Consider the following 23,394-nt stretch of genomic DNA (forward strand, 5'->3'; position numbering starts at 1 on the left):
GGCAGATTGACCAATACATGTTAAATATGTTAAAGTACAATAAACTTGGAATTCTTTTTTTTTTTTTTTTTTTTTTTAATAGTTTTTATTTACCAGGTATTTGCATGGGTAATTTTACAACGTTGACAATTGCCAAACCTTTTGTTCCAATTCCTTCCCCCTCTCCCCCAGCCCCAGATGGCAGGTTGATGAATACATGTTAAATATGTTAGAGTACAAATTAAATACAATACATGTATACATGACCAAACAGTTGTTTTGCTGAACAAAAAGAATCGGACTTTGAAATGGCGTACATTTAGCCTGTGAAGGAAATCCAAAATATGCAGGCAGACAAAATTAGAGAGATTGGGAATTCTATGTAGTGGTTCACAGTCATCTCCCAGAGTTCTTTCGCTGGGTGTAGCTGGTTCAGTTCATTACTGCTCTATTGGAACTGGTTTGGTTCATTTCATTGTTGGAGAGGGCCATGTCCATCAGAATTGATCATCATACAGTATTTAAACTTGGAATTCTTAAGAGTAGAAATAAGTTTTCAGTCTTTTGATGCTCATTTGACCTATGATCTTAGAGACAATATTGTTATAGTATAATATTTAAAATTACTAAATCCTTTAAATTTTTCTTTTCCTATTTATATAAAATATACTTGACATGTGTTTTAAATTAATTCCACTGAAACAAAAACAACCACAGCCAAGAAAACCCTATCCAGTTTTATAAATAGATAAAATTTTCTTATAGATTTTGATGAGTCTCTGGAATATAATATCAGAAGAAAGATTTAAAATGATAAGATTATATCTTTTAGAGCATCTTTAAAGTTGCTATTCTGTCTGATATGGTAGTTAGTAATAATGAGGAACAGGGATGTTGAGATTCTAGGAACCTGAATTTAAATGAACTTTTGAGAAATCTTGTTAAAGGTTTGATTATATAACTTACAGAACAGTTATTATAAAACAGTAATTAGTGTTGTAACTAAGAGCAAGACATAGAATCTCTCTTAAAAGCTCTCACTTTCTTCATCTGGAAAATGGGAATAATATCTGTATTTACCTACGCCATTGGATATTGTGAGGAATGCACTCTGTATAGGGAAGAGATGTTTAAACATATGGGTGATATTTTGTTCTCAGTAATAATCATTTTTGTTGTCATTATTACACATGTGTTGTACAGCACTTAATTGAGGGGGTCGGAAACCTGGGTTTTCTAGTTCTAGCTGTCATTAAACTAAGTAAACAAGTCCCTTTTCTAAGACTTGATTTCCTCTTCTGTAAAATGACTGATTTAGACTAGATGATTGAAATGGCTTTTCAACTCTTTCAATGACCAATTACATTTTCTTTATACCTACATGTATGTGCAATGTGTATGTATATGTGTAATGGGTATATGTATTATCTGTTCATAGAATATGAATGGTGAAATTTATGTAAAATAGTCATACTTCAGTATTTAAGTTATATTTGAACATGGCAATAAATGAAGAGATTTATTTTTCATTGTTGTTGACAAGTACCAGTTTAATTAAAATAATTTTTAAAAAATATTTATTTTTTGCTCTTACATTTTGAGTTCTGAACTATCTTCCTAGTCTCCCTTTTAACCCCACACTGCAGAAGGCCAATGTTTGAGGTGGATAGCATCTTTTTAATGGGTCTTTTGTAGTTGATTTGAATACCTATAACTTAGAATAGTTTAGTTACTCACAATTACTCTTTGAACAATATTGCTGTTATTGTATATGATATTCTTTTGGTTCTACTCATTTCATTTTTCATCATTTCATACAAGTCTTTCCATGTTTCTTCTAAAAGCAACCTGTTCATCATATTTCATGATAAACAGATATGATCATGCATTATAACTTATTTAACCATTCCTTATTTGATGAGTATCTCCTAAATTTTAGTTCTTTGGCAACACAATGAGAACTTCTATAAATATTTTAGAACATAAAGAATACCTAGTTACAGAGTGAGTTCCCTCTGTCACTGGAAGTGTTTAAAAAAAAGTGTTTAAAAATCTTTACGTCTCAAACACAAGATTTCTATAATCATTTACTACTGTGCTTTTCTACTGTTTCTTAGCCACTGTCACATAGTTTTGATAAATTTTGCCTTGTAAGTTTAAAATTTGATACTGGTGGGCCTTTACTTTTTTTTTTTTTTTCCCATTAATTTCTATGATATTCTTCCAAATGAATTTTGCTATTATTTTTTCTAGCTCACTAAAAAAAATTTTTTTTGGCAATTTAATTGGGATGGCACCAAGTATATTAGTTTTAGATAGAGTTGTCATTTTTATTATATTTTACTTTGCCCACTTATGAACAATCAGTATCTCTTCAATTATTTAAATCTGATTTTATCTAGATAAAATAACATTTTATGATTATGTTCATATAGTTCATATATTTCCTTGTCAAGTATACTCCCAGGTATTTTATATTGTCTACTATTATTTTTAATGCAATCTTTTATTATCACTTCTTGTAGAGCTTTTTTGGTGTTATGTAGAAAAGCTGATTTATGTGAGTTTTTTTCTTGTTATTTAGCTTAAATTATTATTTCAACTGTTTTTTTTTTTTTTTTTTTTTTTTTTTGATTCTAGGATTTTCTAATTATACTATCACATTGTCTGCAAAAAGGACCTCATTATCCATTTTGGTTCCTTCAATTTCTTTCTCTTATTGCTATTGCAAGCATTTCTAATAAAATATTTAATAATATTGAAGATAATGGGCATCCTTGTTTCTTGTAATGTAATGGCCATCCTAACTTTGTTGGGAAGACTACTCATTCTCGTTACAAGTAATGTTTGCTGAATGGTTTCAGGTAGTTGCTTCTTATCATTTTAATGAAAAATCCATTTATACCTGCTTTCAAATGTTTAATTTTAAAGTTGAAAAAGGTCTAATTTAGGATTTTAAGATCCTAAAGGAGTCACTTAAGTTGATTTTTTTTTTTTTTTTTTTTTTTTTTTTAGTTTTATATTCAATTTCTTTTCCTCCCATTTTAGATAGATGGCAGAATTTAGGGCACTGTACAGTTTTAGTGTTTTTGTATACTTTCTGTCTGACACATAGTAAATATATGACATTGTTTGCACTGTTACCAATAATGTCTTAATTTCCGAATTCAATGATTTCTTTTTTTTATATATATAATTTTTTTTTTGACAGTACATATGTATGGGTAATTTTTTTCATAACATTATCCCTTGTATTCACTTTTCCAAATTTTCCCCTCCCTTCTTCTACTCCCTCCCCTAGAAGACAGGCAATCCCATATATATTAAATGTGTTATAGTATGACCTAGATACAATATATGTGTGTGTAAAACCAAATTTCTTGTTGCATGTTAAGAATTGGATTCTGAAGGTATAAGTAACCTGGGTAGATAGACAGTAGTGCTAATATTTTACATTCAATTCCCAGTGTTCCTTCTCTGGGTGTAGCTGTTTCTGTCCATCATTCAATGGTCTTTTAAAAAAAACACTCATTTTCTTTAGCTTTGACTATCAGTCAATCTCTATGTCAGCTGAGCCCATGATTTTAGGCTCTTTCCTGGGATCTCTTCTCTATTTTCTCTCTATTTATTCATTTGGTGATCTCATCTGCTTCCATGATTTTAATGATCATCTTAGTGCTGATAATTTTCAGATTTACTTATTCCACCCTGACTTTCTCTGACTTCCAGTCTCCCATCTCCAACTTCCTTTCAGATATATCAAACTGAATGTTTTGTCATATGGTCCAAAACTGAACTTGTTCTTTCCCAAAGTCCTGTGTGTACATATTATTGCATAATATATGCTGTCTTCCCAATTAGATTTTGTGCTTTTTGAAGACAGGGACTATTTTTTGCCTTTCTTTGTAGTCCTGATTCTTATAGCACAATGCCTGGCACATGGTGGGCCTTGAGTGAATGCTCATTGATTCATTGACTAATACAGGGGTTCTCAAACTACCGCCCGCGGGCCACATGTGGCCAGCTGAGGACATTTATGCGGCCTACTGGGTTATGGCAGATGGGCTGAGGGGCGGAGACTGTGTGAGTTTTTGTTTTTATTATAGTCTGGCCCTCCAACAGTCTAAGGGACAGTGAACTGGACTCCTATTTAAAAAGTTTGAGGACCACTGGACTAATACATGCTTCTTGATCGATCATATCACCTATACATTTTCTCCAGGTCAATATTCCCAATTCCCTTCCAGTGGTAGTTACTTTTTGGATACTCTCTTTTATATTAACGTAGTTCCTAAAATATTGGAGTTGGGATATGGACTCATGTCAGTTATGTATGACTTTTTTTGGGGGGGGGGTGGAGTAGATGGCAAGGTCTTTGACTGAAAGCAAGTTGTATGAGAGGTTTATAGTTTTATAGGGAAATGCTGTAGAGATATCAAAGAATAAAAAGGTTATCTACCATGCAAAAGTGAAGGCCCATTTGTGATCATAGAGCATACATTTATTATTATTATAGCTTTTTATTTTCAAAACATGGATGGGTAATTTTGATAGGCCTTAGGTTTTGCCTTTCATGAAGCACATATGTAACAGAATCTGTTTCCTTTTGATCTTTGTATCCCCAGCACCTAATAAATTACTCATTTTTCTTGGTGGAAGGAAATCTCTGTCAAAGAAATTACAAGTCTGGACCAGGTCCCCTATTCCCTCCAAAATTTTTTAAATGACATTTTCAACAAATATAAAAGATATGAATTAAGCAGAGTGCTTTTATATTTTGTTTACATTTTGATTAGAAAAATAAAAGTTTATTGCTTTTATAATCTGAATCTAGTTTCATCATCGCAAGAAACTCCATTGAAGAAAAACTCCCTTGATCAAAAACTGACAATTGTTTAGACACTTTAAAGACTTAAGAATTTTTTATTTTACAAGTTAATTTACCCACTGTCACATTGCCAGCATATTCTAGAGATTACATTTCAACCATACTCCAGTAAGAATTAAAATTGAGAAAGAGTTCAAATAATTGAAAAGTTTTTGCAGAAGTTAGAATGTAATCTACAATCTTAGAAAATCTGTAGAAAAATTACAGAATTAACTTGTCTATATTTAAAAAATACACCTTTAGCTAAAAAGTTTACTGTCTATTATTTTTCTTCAGCTTATGTATAATCATTTTTTATGAAGCAAACATTGAAGGCACTATATATCAAGGTTAATAAATTGATTCTGACACAGAACTGTATTGCCTTTTTAAATCGGGGATTAATCATTTTTATAATTCATCCACTTCAATTGTTTTTTTTTTTCAATAATAGCTCTTTATTTTCAAAATACATGCAGAAATAGTTTTCAACATTCACCCTTGCAAAATCTTGTATTACAAATTTTTCTCCCTCCCTTCCTCTCTCTTCCCCTAGATAGCAAGTAATCCTATATGGGTTAAACATATGCAATTCTTCTAAATGAATTTCCATATTTATCATATTTCACAAGAAAAATCAGATCAAAAAGTGCGGGGGGAATGAGAAAGAAAAAAAAAAGCAAGCAAACAACAAAAAAGGAGAAAATACTATGTTGACATCTGTTTTCAGTCCCCACAGTCCTCTCTCTTAGATGCAGTTGACTCTCTCTATCACAAGTCTATTGGAATTGGCCTGAATCACCTTATTGTTGAAAAGAACCAAGTCCATCACATTTGATCATCACATAATTTTCTTGTTGCTGTCTAGTTGTATTTTCTTTTAGGCAAGATTATTATTATTTTTTTATCTTTGTAGTCTGTTACATATTAGGGGCTTAATAAATGTTTGTTGAATAATCTTGAATGGAAAAAATGTGCATTATTAGTAATAGTTAACAAAATTTGACAGATATCATGAACATTGCTCTTAGGCATTTAAATATTACATTTATCTGACAGATGTGTCAAGAGTTCAATAGCACTTGGGCATGGGAGATGGAGAAGAAGGGCTATCTTGAAATGAGTGTCGAATGCAAATTGGGACTTTTAAAGGTAATAAATTTATTATTTCTTGTAATGGCTTGTTTTAAGACATTTTGTAGCCTTTATATTGAATTTGGAAAACAGCTGAAATTCAGTAACACCATTATTGGGGGGAACAGAAACTATTCTTAATCTAGATGCTTTTTGATGGGTTTTTATAAGAATGCTGATAGAAAGGATTTCTATCAAGAATTGTTAATGTATATAGCAATACTTTGTTAATATTGCTTGTGATACTGACTTAATAATTTGAAATAACTGTTCTTCCCTAATTGCGTAGACTCATTGTGTTTTAAATAAAATTACTAGAAAGTCTAAATCCAAATTGGAGTGTCGCTTGCTCTCCCTGCCCTCCTTCCCATGTAGGGCTACTGAAGAGTGAAGTGACCAGCAGAGTGAAGGAAGAACTCTTTCTACAGACTGGTTAAGGAAGGGTTAACTGCTTCTGAAATTAGAAGCTTTTTATAAACAGGTTGAATGATCAAAGGACCCCAAGATTACATACTTATTCTTAAATTATGTAAGTAAATATTATACTTTTCAGAGATTAGCTCATGTTAGATATGTAATACATGTCACTCCCTTGTTCCTACATAATAAATTAATTTGATCATGTAGTAGATTCCCTTTAGGAAAATCAAAAATGTTGTCAAATTAGATTCCAGTTTGGGATGAGGATCAAGTGTAAGGAATCAGAGAATTTATTTTAAAAATCTCATGTTGCAGAATTCCGGAAGCAAATATTAAAGAAGACCAGGAAAATTGGTAATATAGTTCTTCACCTTCTTAGGCTCTCAGCCTCCTAAAAACTTGAATTGGCCAGTTACCAAATTTCACAGGTAGTACTATGGCACAAGATATCGTAGGCTAGAACAGGGAAAAGTAGAGTGACTAGGGAATGAATTATATTTGTTAGGAGACTTGATGAAGAAAGTTATTTCAAGATCCAGGTAATCCCTAAGAGTATGCTGAAAGTTAAAACAAAAAAGTATCATCTATTTTTATGAACGGTTAAAAATTGGACATGAGTATCATTTCATTAAGAGAATGAATGAAAGCCAACATCTCATGAATGAATAATCTTTTTAAAGGTTGAGTATTTCTTAAGTTTTTAAAGAACAGTTTTTGAAAGGTTACCTATATTTTAAAAAATCATTTAACTATTTAGAAGTGAATCTTACTATACATGTGTTCTGTATAAATTCATTTAAAATTGATAACAATTGGAAAATTTTGAAATTGTGATGTTGATGTTGCATGATTATGTATGTTGGTAGTTGAGTTAAACTTAGTTTTATGTAACAATAAATATATGATTTTTGTTCATATTTTACCTACTAAAGTGAGTTATCACTTTTGAATTTTAGTATTGCAATTGTATCTGGTCCAGCTTTGATACTTTTAGCTCTGTGTCCATGGACTAGTCTTTGATTCTTTGTTTCCTTAATCTATAAAATGTGACTTACCACAGCTGCACTAGCATTTTTCGATTGTTTTTGTGAGAAAAAATACTTGATAACCTTAAGTGACTGCATGTGAACTGTTACTTTTCTTTTAGTTGTAAACCAAATAAAAATATAATGAGATAGAGCATCTTCAAGAGAACTAAGAAATTTATTATTTCTTACTATGGAAAAACATAGGTGAGATATTTCAATCCATTTTACAATTTTTTTCTAGTATCTCTGTGAATGTCAGTTTGATGACAATCTGAAATTTAAGAACATTATTAATGAGGAAGATGCTGATGCCATGCGCCTCCAGCCAATTGGCCGAGACAAAGATGGTCTTATGTATTGGTACCAGCTGGATCAAGATCATAATGTCAGAATGTATATAGAAGAGCAAGATGATCAAGATGGGTCGTCATGGAAATGTATTGTCAGGTACGTTTTTGCTGTTTTTAACTATTGCTAGTAAATTTTTTTGTCAGTACACAGTTCTGTTTCCTCTAGGAAATAAAAATATTAAAACTTTATTTTGATATCTTGTACATTTTAAAGGTAAAAGTATTCAATTTAGAAAACTTAAATGGGAAAAGTTGTATATTTGTTCCTTCCAGGGCATACAATTCAATTTTGTTGTTTAAAAAATTTTAAAAATTCAATTCAATTCAGCAGACTATTATTAAGCTACTACTATATGCATAACCCAGCATGAGGTTGTGGATAAACCAAGATAAAACATAGTCCCTGTTCTCAAGAGCTTATTAAGGGGCAAATACATGTACCTAGTTAATTGTAAGACAATTTAAAATATGGTTACAATTTTGAGATTTGAGGAGAGAACAAATCACTTTTCTATTGGAGTGTCAGGGAAGGCTTCATTATAACCATTTCATTTTAGCAGCTTTCTATGTGTCGAACTTTTACAGAAGTTCTGTTTCTTAACTTGATATATGAAACTGAAAAATCCTGACTTGTGTTTTGTTTTTTGTTGGGGAAAGAAAGAGGTGGGATAGTTGTTTTTAATAGTAATTGCAATCTTTTATCTACAATATCCCTTTGTGTTTGTACTTTACATACTAGAAGCTCAGCTATTAAGAATTCAATGATTATACAAGGCAGACACCTTTTACATTCATTTCTCTGCATACTCTCCCATTGAAATTCAACGGCTTTTTCTTTTTTTTAAGATGAATATTTTTAAATGATCATTAACAAAATATCAAAAACATTTTCTGTAATGGTCAGTGAATGGATTTGTTTTCCTTTGACTATATTTGTTACAGGAAAGGATTTAAATTTTAATATGGGGAGATTTATAGAGGGAACAAGATATAATGATAATAACAAAAGAATAAAAGAAAGGAAAGGGACACGGAAACATCACAGAAATACACAGTAAGCAGAAAGAAATTTAGAAAGGGATACAGACAGACAAGACAGTATTGGAACTATTCTGTTATATCTAATATTTTATTTTAAAATGCTATGCTCTGCATAATATTGATGTCATATAGTCACTCCTATTTTTTCTGTTCTTTGTCTTAAGAGATATTCAGAATAATTTAAAAACAATTTTTTAAAAATATCTCAATTTTGAGTGTTCCCTGTTTGGGGTGATTCTATGGTGAATTTGACTATAGTAATTATTCTATTTTAACAGGTGTAGCATAAATTAACTAAAAATAGTTATTTCCAAAGCTATTTCTTTCAGACTATGGTAATCTGGTCTCATGGGTAGAGTTAACTTGTGTTCACATAAGCAGCTGGATCCCAGAAAATTGTTCTGTTCCTAATTCATAACATAAAGCAAAGGGGATTTTAATGATACTTTACCACTTTACCATATCCACCTATCAATCCTTACATTAAGTTGAACATACTCTCTTTGTATTTGGAGATCAAGAATTCTTAACCTGACATCCACATACCCTCTAGGGGGTTGTGAACATAGATGGGGAGAAATTACATCTTTATTTCCAGTAATCTCTCACTGAAACATAGCACTTCTTTCAATCATGAGTATAAACAACAAACATAATTCTGAGAAGGGGTCCAGGATACCGAAAAAGGTGAACATATCCTGTGGTAATTTAATAAAATAGGACATATAAAAGGTATGTTCTCTAATTGAAGCCCAGAAAGATTAAATGGCTTGCCTAAGATCACCCTGCTAATTAATGACAAAACCAAAAATGTAGGCATCCTAGTTCTAAGCAGCTAAAAAAATAAAATAATTTTTTTTCAATTCTAACAATTTTCAAATTTGAGTGTGGTGGGTCCTTGAATTTCTGTGATTTGGCAACATTTTTCCCTTTCCCTCCCTTTTCTTCCCCTATAAAAAAGAGAATGGTTTTTTTTTGGGTTTTTTTTTTTGGAGAATGTATTTTCAACAATATAACTCCAGATATCTAGATCTTTGAGAGTTTTTTGTTGATCTAGACTTCTATTAATCATCAAAAATGTATCAGGTATTTTACCATGTGTTACACATTGTACTGTTTTTAAAATCTTAGTGACATTTTTTTCATTATTCAAAATTAAATGTCACACTAGAATCTTCTTATCTGACCAAAATCTATTGGTTTTCTACCTCTTTGTTTTCCCTTGATAAATCCTTCTCTTCATTCATACCATGACCTCCAATCCTTTGACCCCCTCAGACCTTCTCTTCTGTACTATCTACTCTTGTCTCCCATTTTAACCTTTTGGTAAACTGGGTCAAATCTGCATCATTCTTTTTTCAGTTTTCTGGCCCCTTATCAGTTGTGTTCATTAAGTCTTAACCTAGGCTAACACACACTGTCTTATGTCTTTATTTCTACATAAATGTTTCTGAGCACTCAAGTTACACAACTGTTATGTCTGGGTCCATTATAATCTCACTTGGGCCCTTACTGCAGCTAGGTAGCCCCCTGTGCCTTCCTTATTAACTAACTATCCCATTTTCCACTGTGGCTTTTCCAAATCTTTTCATTATCAGTTGGGTGTCCCCCCCAATCCCATTGGTGGCTCCTCACATTCATCTGAGTTTACTTTATACATATATTTTTAAATCAAGAACTTTCTTTATGAGCTTCCTCTTCTTTCTGCTTCCTTATCTCTTATCACTCATGTGCCTTCTGCCATATTCCCCTCTGTCAAAGAATTGACCTTATTCTTTACCAAGGCCAGTTCCTATACCACACAGTGTTTTTTTTCTCATTCCATCCTGTTTCCTCTGATAGATTGTCTGTCCCCTCTGTCAGCCTCACTCTATCACTTATATTTAATCTCTCTCTGTCCACTAGCCTCTTCCTTATTGTCTCAGTCCAAAAGCAAAACAAAACAAAATCCTTACTTGATCCATTCCTGCTTACTTTTGACTTAAATCTTTACTGCTCTTTGTTGCTAAACTCCTTGAGAAGGCTGTCTGAAATAGGTGCCTCCATTTTCTCATCTTTTCTTAACTCCTTAATCTTGCTTCAGACCTCATCATGCCCCTAACATTGTTCTCTCTGTTACACCCCTGTGGAGTACTCTAACCTGGTAACTCCCCTTTGAGCTATTCTTATTGCCCATACGTCGATGGCATAGGTAGGCCACACTTACCCGTCTTCGGGCACCAACCCGGATCCCATAGAGACAGACCACCAAAAAGTAGGGGTGAAGCAAAAGAGAAATTTATTCTTAGATAGCATATATTTATATCCCACTGATGATATGGGGGAAAAGAGGAGGTCCTCTAGGAACCTGGCATAATGGGATTGGCCCGAGAAGAAGGAGGGAGGCGTGCTAGGCTTTGAGAGCACTAAGGAGGGAGGCTTAGTACCTGGAGTCAGACACCGCCTCAAGGGGCTGTACCCCACCTCCACATAATCATTTTTGACTTTCAAAGTCCTTTATAACCTGCCCCCTCTGGCTTTTTCAGTTTTCTTACTGAAATCTGAAAAATTAAGTCTTCTCACTGTGCAGGTACTAAAGACATTCTTCATTTTATTTCTGATATTAGGAATTAAAACTAAATTAAATTTAAATTTAAATTTTAATTTAAAATTAAAACTAAACTGAACTAAAATTTTCTAAATGAGTAGAAAAGTTGAATCTTTGTAAATATGTAAATAAGGCAAATTTTATGTTGGCAGCTTACTAAGAATCCATTACCCTCTTTTAATCTTTTATTTGTTATAAAGGTCTGAATTAGTTTTATGTTTTGGCTTTTTTTCCCTCCCAAACAAAATAAAATCTAAAAGTAAACTACAAATGTTTTCATTGCCATTGAATTTGATAATAGTTTTTTCTTCTAAAGGAATCTTAGACACATTATTTCAAGTCTGGTAGCCCTTTGTCATTCAAGTTCTTAGAGATAATTGGCTTAATAAGTAGATGTAGAAAAAGAAATATCACTTGTGAACTGATTCAACCTTTTTGGAGAGAATTTGGAACTGTGCCCAAATGATATAAAACTATGCATACCCTTTCATTCAGCAATATCACTGTGTTCCAGAGTTTTCAGAAAGGACTGTGGGAAAGAGTAAGAAGAATAGGATATATCTGTACAAAAATATTTAGAGCTGTTCTTTTTGTGGTGGCAAAGAATTGGAAATTTAGGGGATGTCCATCAATTGGAAGAGTGTTAATCAAGTTGTGGTATATGGTTGTAATACAATACTATTGGGATAGAAGAAATGACAAGCAGGATGATTTCAGAAAAACCTGGAGAGACATTTATGAACTGATATGAAGTGAAATGAGCAGAACCATGACAACGTTGTATACAATACCAGCAATGTTATTTGTGTGATGGTCTGCTGTGAATGACTTAGCTATTCACAGCAATACAATGATCCAAGAGGATTACAAAGAGCTCATGATGAAAAATGCTATGCACATCCAGAGAAAGAATTGATGGAGTCTGAATGCAAATTGAAGCCTACTATTTTTCACTTTATTCATGTTTCTTTTTTCTTTTCTTTCTTTCTCTCTCTCTTTTTTTTTTTGTCTGTTTCTTTCACAGGATGATTAATATGGAGATATGTTTTGCATGATTGCACACGTATAAACCTTTGTCAAATTGCTTACTGTCTTAGGAAGTGAAGAGGAAGAAAGAGAGGGAAACAGTTCAAAACTCAACATTTTAAGAATGTTAAAAATAATTTATATAATTGGGGGGAAATTTTAAAAAGTTTAAAAAAGAAACTGACTTGGATAGTTGTCATTTAAGACTCCCTGACTTCTTAATATCTGTTTCTCCTTCTATTGAATGTTAATTACTTTCATTCCCCATGTTACAGGTTGTACATGGCTCTTTTTACGTCTCCTGAAGTCCTACTTTGACAGTTCACCATGCTATAGAATTCTGTACTATTTAGACACAAGTTCTTGATCTACAAAATTGGCTTTAAGGATTCACTAGCCTTACTCGGCTCAGAAACACTGGTTGTCAGTGGATAATGAGCCAAGTGGTGGTTTATATTTCAGTCAAATCAATTTAAGAATATTGTTTTTATGTTGGAATCCGCATGGGTAGAAGTAGCCATAATAATGAAAGTAAGAATTTGATTGAAAGTTCTTTTTTGAATACTTATCCTGTTAAAGAGTAGTTGAGGGGTCCAGTGGTAGTGTTTGTACTACTATAGATATTAGTAGGATAGCTTTTATGAGCAGAAAAATGGGTTTTCATGATGTCATATTTCTTTCTGTTATATAGAAATAGAAATGAACTGGCTGAGACTCTGGAACTTCTGAAAGCTCAAATAGATCCTGCCCTTTTGAAAAACTCTAGCCAACAAGATACCTCTTCCCGAGAAAGTCCCAGCATAGAGGAAGAAGAAACAAAAAAAGATGGAGAAACAACTAAACAAGGTTTTATTTTGTTTGTTTGGTTTTTAAACCTCACTTTTCTTTCCCACACCCTTTCCTATATTTCTCCTCAGCTCCCAACAGAATCTTAATTTGAGTTTCAGAAATTCATATCTTTGTCTGAAAAGATTACTAAGCTAATATTTTCTGGTGGTTCCTTAAAAAAAAAGGACATAAATATGCAAATTATTATGTCCATAAAAATAATTTCAATAGGGTTTAATAATAAAATATTTAACCAGTTATAAAATAAAACTTTGCAAAGTAGCTGTCAGTAATGGCAAAGGTACTTGGAGTAACAAGACTGTTGTTTAAATCCCAGCTCTGCCACCAACTAATTGTGTGATCGATGAGATGACATGAGATGGTTGTTGTGAAGAAAATGCTTTGTAAATCTTTTTAAAAGTACCATAGAAAATGTGAGCTGTTATGATTAATGAATAAATGATCATGTGTGTAGTAGCAATGAAAACTAAATTGGTAAATGCTTATTAATTCAACATGTCTATAAACTATGACATTTATTAATGTTTGGAAACCTGTTACTGAGTAAATGCCTTGAAATTTTATTTTGATTTTATGCAATGAAATTTGACAATCCAATTTGGAATTACTCTTTTTAAAGTATTAAGACTTTTTTTGGTTGCATACATCCAAAATCAGTGTTCATGTAATTCCATTCGTTGAATAATTCTGTCCTCTTGATTCAACCAAAACAAGTCCAGGCCATCTTCCCCATTAAAATCTTGCATATTTACATATTTAATATGACCATTATGCCCTGAAACACCCTTCAGTTCCTCAGTATGATATCACCTGGAGCCCATTACCAACCATTCCTGGCTATTTAACTCAGAACACAGTTTAGATCTGATTCTTTGCATTGATCTTAATCTGGATCTTTTATATGCTTCTCTGTTCTGCTCAGTATATAGAAGGAATAAAATGTAGAAAGCATGACTTTTATATAGTGCTTTATAAATCTTCCTCCAAATGTTTTTAGGGGAAAATGCTTCACAATATCTGAAGGATTTGTTTTTAGTAGCACTTGAACAACTCTTTTTTTCCCCTTGAAATAGTTTTTAAATAATGTGAATATTTTCTTTAAAACTATATCCATTTCTGACATTGAAACATGTAACTTTGTTGTTCTTTAAATGTTTGATTAGAATTCATTTGTAAATCCAAGTGAATCTGGAAATGCATTGAGAGTTCCTTTCAGTATTAATTTTTGAATTGTTCAGTATCTTTTTCTGATTTTGAATTATTTAAATTTTTCTTATTTCGATAATCTGGGTATTTTTATTTTTGTCAAATTTGTGATCATATGCATATAAAAAATCTTATCAGCAGATTTCTTTATTCTTTGTGAAAATTTACTTCAGATTCCTGGAAGTTTTGTTTAGCTCTCTTTTTACATAGTAGATTTTTATCAGATCATACTTTATTTTATTGTGTGTTTTTTTTTTTTCTCTTCAGACAACAGTCTTTGTCAATTTAATCTTTTTCTTTTTAATTTTATTAATCTTTGTATATTTTCAGAATTTCTCTTCTCTTTAATTAATTCATTTTTAACAGTTCTAGGAGTTATGGGATGTAGTATTTTTTCCCCATTTCATTTCATTCAGATTCACTGTCCTTTCTCTTCTTTGTTGATGAAATTGTTTAGGGAGAGAAATTTTCCATTCATCACTGCTTTGGCTATTATTGTTGTCATCATTTCATTTTATGACTTTTTATCTAATTATATTGATTTGTTTCCAATAAATAGTGTCTTAATAGTTCTGATTTTTGTTTCTTAGCATTTGTGAGTTTTTTATGCCCTAATACAGAGTCAGATTTTGAAAATATTGGTCATGCTGAAAAATGAAACTTTTCCATTTAGTAACTGCCAAATGTTTATCATTTTCAGTTCTCTAAAGTTCATTTAGGCCTTAACTTTATTGTATATCTTGGTTAAATTTGTCTTGGTTTGAGTGAGAGGTACATTAAAATCCTTCACTTTTTCCCACCTGATTTTAAAATAAGTTAAATTATTAACTAGTTAATTTAATAAACAAATAAATAAATCAGTTATAATTTCCTTTAGTTATTTAGATGCTTTTTCAGTTTGGCATATACATATAGATAGGTAGGTAGACAGACAGTAATTTATTACCTTTAAATATTATATTTTCTTGTTCATCCCTTTTAAATAATTAAAACTTTTAAATACTTTAATGTAGTGTGAATCTTTTTGTTCATGTGTGTTTCTTTTGAATTCTGATTACTTATTGTTGCCAACCTTTTCTGTTTATTGTTAAGTAAATGTTTATCATTTATTATAATCTCCTTTACAGCTCTTATATTTCTCTTCACCCCTGTGTATACTCAATTTTTATCTCTTTTTGATGAATTTTAGCAAGTCTTCTATCTTGTTAAAGATCCATTTTACTCTCAATGAGATTAGACTTAGCTCTGCACAGTAAATCTTTCTTGGTTGTAAGCCTGAATGTTTTCTTTTCTGGTATTGTCTTTCATTGTCTTATTCATTATAGTGATGTTTGCCTGGTCTTGTGTAACTAACATTTGCCCCCTTTTAGATCACTTTTTTTGTTTGACTATTCATAGCTTTGATTAAACATTTTCTACTAGCAACAATTCCTTTTCATTTGAGAAATTTTCACATAACCCTTGGTATGTGGAATTGGTATAAAAATCAAACATTTATTGATAATAAATCATAATTTTATACTCCCCACATTCATTTATGAGACCCCCATATGGGGTTGCATAATAAGAATCTGGATTTTAGGTGAACTATTTTTGTCTATTTACCTGCCATGCATATGTATTTTTTAAACTTAGACTTTCTAGATTTTGGCTATGATATTCCTAGGAGTTTTCATTTTGGGAATTCTCTTAGGAAATAACTAGTATATATATATTTATATATATTTTTGCTAGGTTTGGGCATTAATTGTCCATTGAATTTTCCTATGACCTGGTTTTTTTATGTATCATAAAGTTATTAATTTCTCTTTGTTACAATGAAATCTTTAGGAAAACTGACTTGAATATGGTTTTGTTTCTTCTAAAAAAAAAAAGTATACATTCTCATTCCAATTCTTCATCGGGAACTCCAATTTCATTTCTTTTTCTTTTTCTCTACTTCATTTATCTAATAATTTTTGAGTTAAAAATGATAGTTATTCTTATCATCATCTTGTTTCTAATCAAAGTTTTAGGTTTCTCAAGAACATCAGAAGTGTTTGGCTGTAGTAGTCTAATTCAAGAAATGCTTATATTTCTATCCTCCATCTTGGAGTACTTTAGCTTTCTGAGCACCACAGTATCAAGCTTCAGGCATCTTTGTGTTAGACCCAGGTATAAGCTTCCACTTTGCAGGCTCCAGCTCATAATGGTATGCTATTGATACTTATATTACTGATCATTACTTATAGCACAAAGTATTTTATCACAATTATATATCACAATTTGCTCAGATACTCTCTATTTAATGGACATCCTCCCAATTTCAATTATTTGCCACCCTAAAAAGAGCTGCTATAAATATTTTTGCACAGTTGGGTCTATTTTTCCCTTTTCCTTTGATGTCTTTGGAATATAGATCTAGTAGTGATATTTCTGGATCTAAAGATATGCAGTTTTATAACCCTTTGAATATAGTTCCATATTGTTCTCAGAATGGTTGGACCAGTCCACAACTCTAAAAGCAGTGCTTTAGTGTCCCAATTTCCCAACAATCCCACTGGGGATTTCGCTTTTCTGTCATGTTAGTCATTCTTGAATTATTTTCATTTGCATTTCTCTAATCAGTGATTTTGAGCATTTTTTTTTGACTATTTATAGCTTTGATTTGTTATGAAAACTGCCTGTTCATGTCCTGTGTCCATTTGTTATTTGGGGGAAATAACTTATATTTTTATACATTAGACTCAATTCCCTATCTATTTGAGTAATAAGACCTTTATCAAGAAACTCGGTATAAAATTTTTTTGTTTAGTTTTCTTCTGCTTTCCTTCAAACTTGGCTGCATTGGTTTTGTTTGAGAAGAAGCTTTTAAATGTAATGTTATCAGGATTATACATTTTATGTCTCTTAGTCCTCTCTCATTTGTTGATAAATTGTTCCCTTATTCAAAGATCTGATAGGTAAAAAATTTTTCCCTAATTTGCTTATGATAACACTTTTATGTTCTATATAGTAATATCTTTGTTCTACTGGTATAAATGCTTGGGTAACCTTTTTAGACTTTTCTTAATTATTTCCTAATACAAAAAGGTTGAAGTAAACATTTTCTATTTGGTTTCCAGTATTTAGTATTCTATTAAGTCTTCTGGGTTGTAGGAAATTGAGTAAATACATTAAACCTATAATAACTCTGCCATCTTTCTATATAGACATGAGAAATAAAATGGAATTTATCATCATGCAATAGCACAAATGACAGGTTATTTCATATTGCATTAGTCTCTTTACATTCTCACTGACAATAACTTAGTAATGGTCCTTATTTTCTTTGGACTTGCGCACTGATGTCTTTATTGATCTTTTGGTATTATGTTCTCTTTGTATTTCTTGATCATTTCTTGACATGATAGTTTTTTTAAATTGTGCTAGAGTAGTTTATGATAGAGTTGGTGTTCTACTTCTGCTTTTTAAAAAATATATATTTTATTTGAAAAGATAGAGTTAAGAAAAACAGAAAAGGAATACAAAACAAAATAAAGCAAAGCAAAAGAGAACATTATCATCTGCCCAGCAGTAGAACATCAGGGAGGATTCAAAATACACAGCAACAAATTACAAGATCAAGAAAGTACATATATTAGTAGAAGAAATTATATTCATTATTTTTTTTTAATGTCCATTTTTTTCTTTTACTTTCTCGTAAGTTATTCTTTGGTTCTCTGCTGCACACACTTTACTTTATTCTTTTTTCCCCCTTTCATCCCCACCCCCAAGCAAGCTACATTTAAGAAAATATATATGTAGTGTACATATTTAGATATATACATACACACATGTCTTTCTTCTCCTTCCTGACTCTTTCATTAAATTCTGCTCCATAACTTACTTTAGTATTACTTAACTTCCCTATGCCCAAGGATCCCTCCCTTTCCTTCCCCATTTGCCCATCCCTCCCCCCCTTATTTCTTTATGGATTTTGGAGGGTGCTATACTAGTACTTCATGGTATTTATGTAGTGTTGCCTATAGAACCCATTCCTGATGTGACTAGGTGTTTAGAACTATGAGGCCTCTTCCCCCCTCCAGTGCCTCTGTCTATTCTTCCTTTGTACCTCATTTGTATAACATGATTACTATTTTGACTTTACATCTGCCAGTCTTTTGAGCTACCCTATTGTTGATGTGAATCTTAAACATATGGTATATATTTCCTAAGTAAACAATTTGTCCATGTTGAAATTGATCTTTGATATTGACTTTAAGTTTTCTGTTAAGTATGGGTTTGGTTGATAGGAAGTCCTGAAAATCTGTAAGTTCATTAAAGGTCCATTTTTTCTCATTTAGAATTACAGATAATTCTGCTGAATATGATATTTTTGGCCGCAGATCAAATTCTTTTGATTGTTGCTAGATATGATTCCAGGACCTGTCCTGTGGTCTTTTATTGTAGCTGCTGCTAAGTCTTGTGCAATGTAGCTCCAGCATATTTGAATTGATTATTTCTTGTTTCTTGCAACCTTTTTTCTTTGTTCTGGAGACTTCAAAATTTGGCAATAATATTCCTGGTTTTTTTTTTTTTTTCTTTTTTTTTTTTTTTCCACAAATGATCTAGTTCAGGTGATGATCAGTAGATTTTTTTTTCCTAATTCTACTTTTCCTTCATGTTCTACTACTCCAGGAAAATTTTCTTGGATTATTTTCTACATTATTGGGTAGAGATTTTCTTTTTGTTCTCAACTTTAAGGTAGTCCAGCAATTTTTGTTTTCTCTTTTTGATCTATTCTTCAGATCTCATAAGATGTTTCACATTCTATTTTCTTATTTTTTATAATCTGTTTTGTTATTTCTTTGTCTCTCATAGCTTCAATGACTTCCCTTTGCCCAATTCATTGTCTCCTGGGAACGTAGTATTCCCCTTGTAGGAATTTTCTCTTTTGAACAGTGAGGGACTTGTGCTTCATGATCTGCAAGATTCTGGCCAGCTCAGAGATTTTGTCCTACATTTGGTATCATCTGTTTATTAATTCACCAGCTGGTATCAAATAACAAATCGCTGAACTTGTGCCACTGTTGTGCTTGGCTGAAAGTCTTTATTCTAAATGGTATTTGAATTCTCTGTTTGTGACATGATTGCATGTATAAATCTGGTGATTTGTAATAAAAATGTAAATTTAAAAAAAAAAAGGAATATCAACTTCTTTTTTAGCATTTCATTTCCTTACATCTCTTCTGCCTTATTTTAATTACATCCTAGCTTGGCTCTTAATTATATCCTAGCTTGGTTATTGATTTATCCTTTGCCTTGAAGTAGTGTTTAGGTTAAATTTTTTTCCCTGGTAAGTAGAGGTGCAGTATTTGATGGTCAGATTAGCTAGAACAAGCAATTAATTTGCATTGAAAAGAATAAACTCATATTTTAAAAAAATCATTATGCCTGTTTTACTCTGATACAGTCTTTAGTCCCTGATTTTATGATTGCATCAAGATAGTAATTTTATTTCTACCCCAAAGTTTGGCATGCATCCAACTGTTTAAGAGTAGTTTAACCGGAATTATTTTATAAAAACATTGCTGTTATGTAGTCTCACCAAATTTCAACCAAACATTTTAATATCATCTAATTGATTATATATAACATTATTTTTTTGAAGCTGTTTACTATTCTTTCCTGGGGTATAAGGTAGGTAGAAATGGTGCTGCCTGATATCTTATTTGGCACCGACTATCTCTCGAGGTATTCTGTACGAACAAGTACTAATGCTGTGGGGAAATTTTGCAACAGTAAGTATATGGAAATTGAAGAAAGATGTTATAAAGTAAGCAAGTACATAGTCTGAGAACTGAGCTAGGTCAGACAAAGATATAATCAGCAATAGAACCTCAACAGTATCTAAGGGAGTAGTCACAGTCATAGATCTAGGATCAACAAAAATGGAATAAATAGCACCCCAAAAAATCATTAACTTTTGAGAAAGTAACTGGGTGTAGTGTAAAATATTTGGATTTGGAATCTAAGGAGCAATCTCAGTTTGAATCTCATCTCTCCTACTTTTTTTACCCATATGACCTCTGGTCTCAGGCAAGCTACTTATTTCTAGTCCTCAGTTGTCTCATCTATAAAATTAGGGAACTGAAATCTATAAATCTTCAATTCTGCAGACAAGATTGCAGTGTGAATTTATATTTTCTTCCATATTCAATGAGTTAATCCATGCTAGTCTGTACTATTTAAGAGGGGCTAATCCTGACCCCTCCCTTCCAGGTGAGTTGCTGCTGTGGTCATATTCCATACAGCGTCACTGTCTTCAAATTAGAGGGCATCCTTGACAAAGTAGTAGTGGAAAGTGATAGTCCTCTATAATGCTGTTTCATCTAATATCCTCTTTTGCTTTAGAATTAGTTAACTCTCAGGAGAAGGCATCCTTATAGTTACTATTAAAAAAAAAATACATGAAGAAATAAACAGATAAAAAAGGAAGTCGTTGATAAGAGGAACTCAAAGATTTTCTTTGTAAAATGTCAACATCTAAATTGTTTATCCAGTCTTTTGTTTGGGTGATTCCTGTGAAATAAATAAAAAGAAGTGATGATGATGAAAGTTAGTTTAGTAATAAGTTTCTGAAGGAAGAGTTTGGAAACATTTCTTTTGGTGTTATTGTGTAACATAACTTATTCTTGTAATGTGTAACTTGACAATGGTAAACAAGTATACATTATATCCATTCCCATCAGTCAGGGTTTAAAATACCAATACTCTTGAAATTGTATAAAGTTTAAACTGAAATATAAACCTTCCAATGTAGCTTTTATCCGATTTGTACCTGATCTGTTTTATGTTTTAGGGTTTTGTCTAGTAAATTTTGCCATTTATCTCCATTGACAAAGAATCAAGATTTTTTTCAAGGGATTTTTTTCAAGATGTATGATAAGACTTGTGAGAACCATGAAAGCCTCTCTGTAATTAACCTTTATCTGTTTTTGCAGAAGAGGAATTAAAATCGAAAGATGAGAAGGTGAAAGTGGAGGAACTAGCAAAAGAATCTGTAAATCTTCCTGTATCTACCACTCTGGAAGAGAATCCCTTGAAAACTGAGAAACTAGAAGAAAAGGAACTTGTGAAAACACCAGTCATAGTGAAGGTAGAGAAAACTTCACTAGAGAGTGAAGAGAAAAAGCTCCCCAAAGAGGAAAGTGATTCCTTCAAGGAGAATGTTAAACCTATTAAAGTGGAGGTAAAGGAATGTAAAGTGGAACCAAAAGATGTTAAAAGTAGCACAGAGAAAATGACTATTCATGAACCTGAGCGATTAGAGATTGGCATTAAGCCTGCTCCAGAAAGTATGGAGAAATCATCTGAAGAAACTGAAAAATTAAAAAATGACCAGCAAGCAAAGATACCCTTGAAAAAACGTGAAATTAAATTGACTGATGATTTTGACAGCCCAGTCAAGGGACCTTTGTGTAAATCAGTGACTCCAACAAAAGATGCCTTGAAAGAAGAGGTGAAACCTGAGGAGGAGATTTGTAAGCGAATTCCTACAATAATGGCTTTTTGTCCCGAGGGGAAGCAACTAGTTAATGGAGAAGTTAGTGGTGAAAAAAATCCTCCAAGGAATAAGACAGAGCAACTGGAAACCAAGCTCTATAGTTTAAAGGAAGGGGGTAGTCATCCATCCAAGGAGAAAAATGGCTTGGTGGTAGACAATGGGGCAGAATCCTTGATGGCTCTAAATAAAAGCATGAAAACAAGTGAATCTGGGAAAGATGCCAATTGTCCTACTCAGAGAGGACAAGGACATGAAGAACCTGATCTTCCAGAAACAGAAAAGGCTCTTGAGGACACTTCAGAGAATGCAGAAGATCTTTCATTGAAAACAGCTTTTTCTACCACTGAAGCCTGTGCCAAGAAAGTTGAAGAGAAGTCCTCAGCCAAAAATAAGAAGGACAAACGGCCTCCACTCCTAGAATGTCTAGAAAAGTTAGAGAAGTCTAAGAAGACTGTTCTTGAGAAGGACACATCAAAACTGAGTCCCATACCTGAAGAGATAGCAAAGAGCACAGTAGAACCAGAAAAGACACCATGCTCTCCAGAGGCAACAGAGATCTCCCTACCTTCTGAAACTCTTGATTTCCCAGAGAAGACAACCTCTGAAAAGGATGGATTAGATAACAAAAATACAAAACCTAATAAGGACGGCCTTCCCCTGGAGAAAACAGACCCTGAGGTCCTCAGGGAAGAAGTGGAACTTGACAAGACTGGAGTTGATAAATTAGACAGTAGCCAATCTTCTAAAATAGAAGACCCTTCAGAGAGCAAGAAGGGTTCTACCATACAGAAAAGTAAATTTAAATACAAATTGATTCCCGAGGAAGAAACCCCTGAAACAGAAAATAAGGAAATAACATCTGAAAGGCAGAAAGAAGGCATCAAATTAACAATCAGGATCTCTAGCAGGAAGAAAAAGCCAGACTGTCCTCCAAAAGTTCTGGATACAGAAGTAAAGGAAGAGACAGGAAAGGAAGAAGAGAAAATAACTCCTGGTAGAACTTTAAGAAGGTCACCCAGAATTTCTAGACCCACGGCAAAAGTGGCTGAGATAAGAGATCAAAAGGCTGATAAAAAACGGGAGGAGGTAGAGAAAGCAGAAGACTCTGCATCTGTCCAAAAACTGGACAAAAAGGAGAGCTCTAGGAAGCCTGATAAGGATGCTAATTCTAAAGGCAACAAGGTAAAACTCTATACTCACTGTTTTAACTCCAGGGATAGATTCATTTTTAGTTAGAAATGTTTGAATCTTTGTGTGTCTCCAGTCCTTTGCCTTGAGTTGATAGGCGATACTTTAAAATGAAGACATTCAACTAGCTCTTAAGAGTCTTGTTCTAAATCCTTTAATTTTGTTGACATGATAAATAACTTGGATGTTTT

At 32.4% G+C, this 23,394-nt stretch overlaps 1 protein-coding gene across 2 annotated transcripts in view; it reads left to right on the forward strand.

The window, feature by feature from the left end:
- Nucleotides 1-23,394, forward strand: part of RSF1 (remodeling and spacing factor 1) — a 113,037-nt gene that overhangs the window by 45,457 nt on the left and 44,186 nt on the right. For both annotated transcript variants that reach the window (XM_074303989.1, XM_074303990.1), the window contains 4 exons: nucleotides 5,906-5,998; nucleotides 7,670-7,875; nucleotides 13,124-13,278; nucleotides 21,453-23,197. In XM_074303989.1, the coding sequence (XP_074160090.1) occupies nucleotides 5,906-5,998; nucleotides 7,670-7,875; nucleotides 13,124-13,278; nucleotides 21,453-23,197 (2,199 nt within the window). The remainder of the gene's footprint in view (nucleotides 1-5,905; nucleotides 5,999-7,669; nucleotides 7,876-13,123; nucleotides 13,279-21,452; nucleotides 23,198-23,394) is intronic.

The sequence above is a fragment of the Sminthopsis crassicaudata genome, chromosome 3 (genome assembly GCF_048593235.1).
Source record: "Sminthopsis crassicaudata isolate SCR6 chromosome 3, ASM4859323v1, whole genome shotgun sequence".
Lineage (NCBI taxonomy): Eukaryota > Metazoa > Chordata > Mammalia > Dasyuromorphia > Dasyuridae > Sminthopsis > Sminthopsis crassicaudata.